This window comes from Neolamprologus multifasciatus, chromosome 19, assembly GCF_963576455.1.
Source record: "Neolamprologus multifasciatus chromosome 19, fNeoMul1.2, whole genome shotgun sequence".
Lineage (NCBI taxonomy): Eukaryota > Metazoa > Chordata > Actinopteri > Cichliformes > Cichlidae > Neolamprologus > Neolamprologus multifasciatus.
Window position 1 is genome coordinate 95001 of NC_140457.1, and position 2500 is coordinate 97500.

Consider the following 2500-nt stretch of genomic DNA (forward strand, 5'->3'; position numbering starts at 1 on the left):
CTCCTCGATGTGTTACCTGGTTACCACGGAGACCTCAGGCGTGCTCTCAGGCAGGTGAAGTTGTGGCGATGGCGTCGCGTAGAGCGGCAGATGTTCAGTTTGCTCTGCAGAGGGCAAAGAGGAAGATCAATGAGCTGCAGCTCCAACTCAAGTAAGAACTGTCTGATCGGTGATCAATAATCTGTCAGACAGGCTGAACTGATCGATCAGTAATTGATAAGTGGTAATCTAGTGATTAGATCCAGAGTCGAACGCCTAACTGTAAAAGTTGAATTCAAGTTAAACCTGTATTGGATCAATAATTCCAGGGCGGCGCCGCCTTGAGGTTTGGATCATGAAGGAGCCATCTAATTGGCTGTTGGAGCTGCTGACAGGAAGAGAGGGGCTAGCTGTGCTCTGTGTATTGATAAGGGAAACGATTCACGTGGAGAGAATATTGATTACCACGGGAATCCACCGCAGGAATGACCAGTCAGGTTCTTTTACCTGACGGAGGTCACCTCGTTACCTCTGACATTGTTACCGTTAATCCGACTTTACTTCCTGTTTAAAGGTCAGAAAGCACGAGTCACTCTGAGCTGTTCTAAGAAATGAACCAATAACATCAATAAATCAGTAGAAAATCCATCAAACTTGTAAATCAGTTTTTATTGCTGCCAGAGCTGCTGCAGGTCACAATATAAATGTTTGAGTTGGTGGACAGTCACCTGGTTTCAGGTGTGGTGGGCAGGTTTTTTTCTCCAGTGCTGAGGTAGGTGTGCTGCTCAAATGTGTCTCTATTGAAACAGAAACTATAAAGGAAAAAGGTTCCCCGTCACTCTGGTTCTCTGAGTGATGCTCCCTCGTGGCTCTCTGTTTGGCTGCATTTCGCTCCATCCCCAAACCTCAGGCAACTGTGACAGCGGTGATTGATAGTGTGCGTTTGTGTTTCCAGGGAAACCAGATCACAAAGTCCAGAAGAGACCACTCAGCCCACAACGACCCCCAGCAAAGAGCTCCAGGACTCTCTGGTGGACATGTACACAGGTAATACTACTGTACATACTACAGATACTACACAGGTAATATCACCTATAATAACAGATGAGTAGTAACGTAATCCGATTACTTTACTCGTTACTTGAAAAAACTAAGGGATTACTATTGCAAAAAAGTAATTAGATTACTGTTACTTCCCCATAAGCACGCAGCGTTACTGCGTTACTAAACTGTGATTTTGTTTGTCAGAGTGTCTCATGAGTGACATACGAGCTTGTGGCGTCCGTGGTAACAGACGTGTGCAGATCAACAATGGATAACATGGAGTGATGGAGAGAGTACGACCATGCAGCGTTTAAAGCGTGGAAGTAATCACATTACTTTGAGTTGGATTCTGTAAAAAGTGACAGAAACATCAGCGTCTGCTGTTCCCTCTGCGTGGGAAGAAAACTTCTACAGCGACAAATGAAACTTAAATCTGAGCGAGCAGCGAGCACGCTGCCACGGGAACGTGACACTCGCAGAGAAACCCCCGGATCGTCCATAATACTACTGATACTATATATGTACACAGGTAATGCTACTGCAAATACTAGAGATACTACACAGGTCATACTACTTGTAATACCACAGATACCATATGTGAACACAGGTAATATTACTGTAAATCCTGCTACTAAGCAGGGTAACCAGTGGTTCAGAGTGTGGCTGGTGGGTCATTGGCGGCCCTCTGCTGCGTGGTCCCTACCTTCCTCTGTGATCAGCTCAGTGAGGCGTGCTCATTGATCAGACCCCGCCCCATCGCTTAGACAGGAAGTTGACGTCCTGTCTGCAACATCTCCTGAGCTTCGTGTTTCACATGCTGATGATTTTGAGTTTTGAATCAATGACTTTGATTGATGCAAATTTGCTGGCCCCATAAAATAAATCGGCCAAATTCTAGTGAAGCTCAACCCGTCTGAAACACCCGTCTGTCTTTTTAAAAGGGAAATAAAACCAGAAAATGTGCCGAAAAATGACACAAAGATCAATAAATCTGATGATCAATAAGCCTGATGGAAGCAGCCCAAGGTCCCGAGGTGATGTCAGCAAATGTCCACCAGGGGGAGCTGTTCTCCTTCACATCAGAGCCCTGCTGCCGCTCACAGGGACAGAGTCCTGTTCAAAATCAGCTGTCCTCTGAGCTCTGAGAGCGTCCTCCTCGTGGTTACTGAGCACGCTCAGTAATCTGCTGTGTAAATGTGTCTCGAGGACGTGGGTATATTTGGACTTTGTGTTTGCGGTGAGACATCGGCTGAGAGGCTCGTGTTAACACAGAGGATGAAACCTGCTGGAGATCAGTGACAGCTGTGATCGCTGGTTACCAAGGCAACACTCATTTCATCTCCATGACTGACAGGAAGTGTTTGACGTGATCGCTTCTCACGTTTCAGCGGGCAGGTCGCGTCAGCAAAAAGAGGCATGTTTAGAGCGAGCGAGTGACATCACCACGGCAAAATCCAGACTTTATTTACAGTCTGTG

At 46.3% G+C, this 2500-nt stretch overlaps 1 protein-coding gene across 2 annotated transcripts in view; it reads left to right on the plus strand.

Moving 5' to 3' along the window:
• mipol1 (mirror-image polydactyly 1) overlaps nucleotides 1–2500 on the plus strand; it is a 55814-nt gene that overhangs the window by 4908 nt on the left and 48406 nt on the right. Inside the window, exons 1-2 of one of the 2 annotated variants that reach the window (XM_085143164.1) lie at nucleotides 1–151; nucleotides 935–1026. The exon at nucleotides 1–151 is cut by the window's left edge and continues 159 nt beyond it. In XM_085143164.1, coding sequence (XP_084999290.1) covers nucleotides 69–151; nucleotides 935–1026 — 175 coding nt within the window. In that variant the 5' untranslated portion in view covers nucleotides 1–68. The remainder of the gene's footprint in view (nucleotides 152–934; nucleotides 1027–2500) is intronic. The other variant, XM_085143163.1, reaches the window with a different exon arrangement.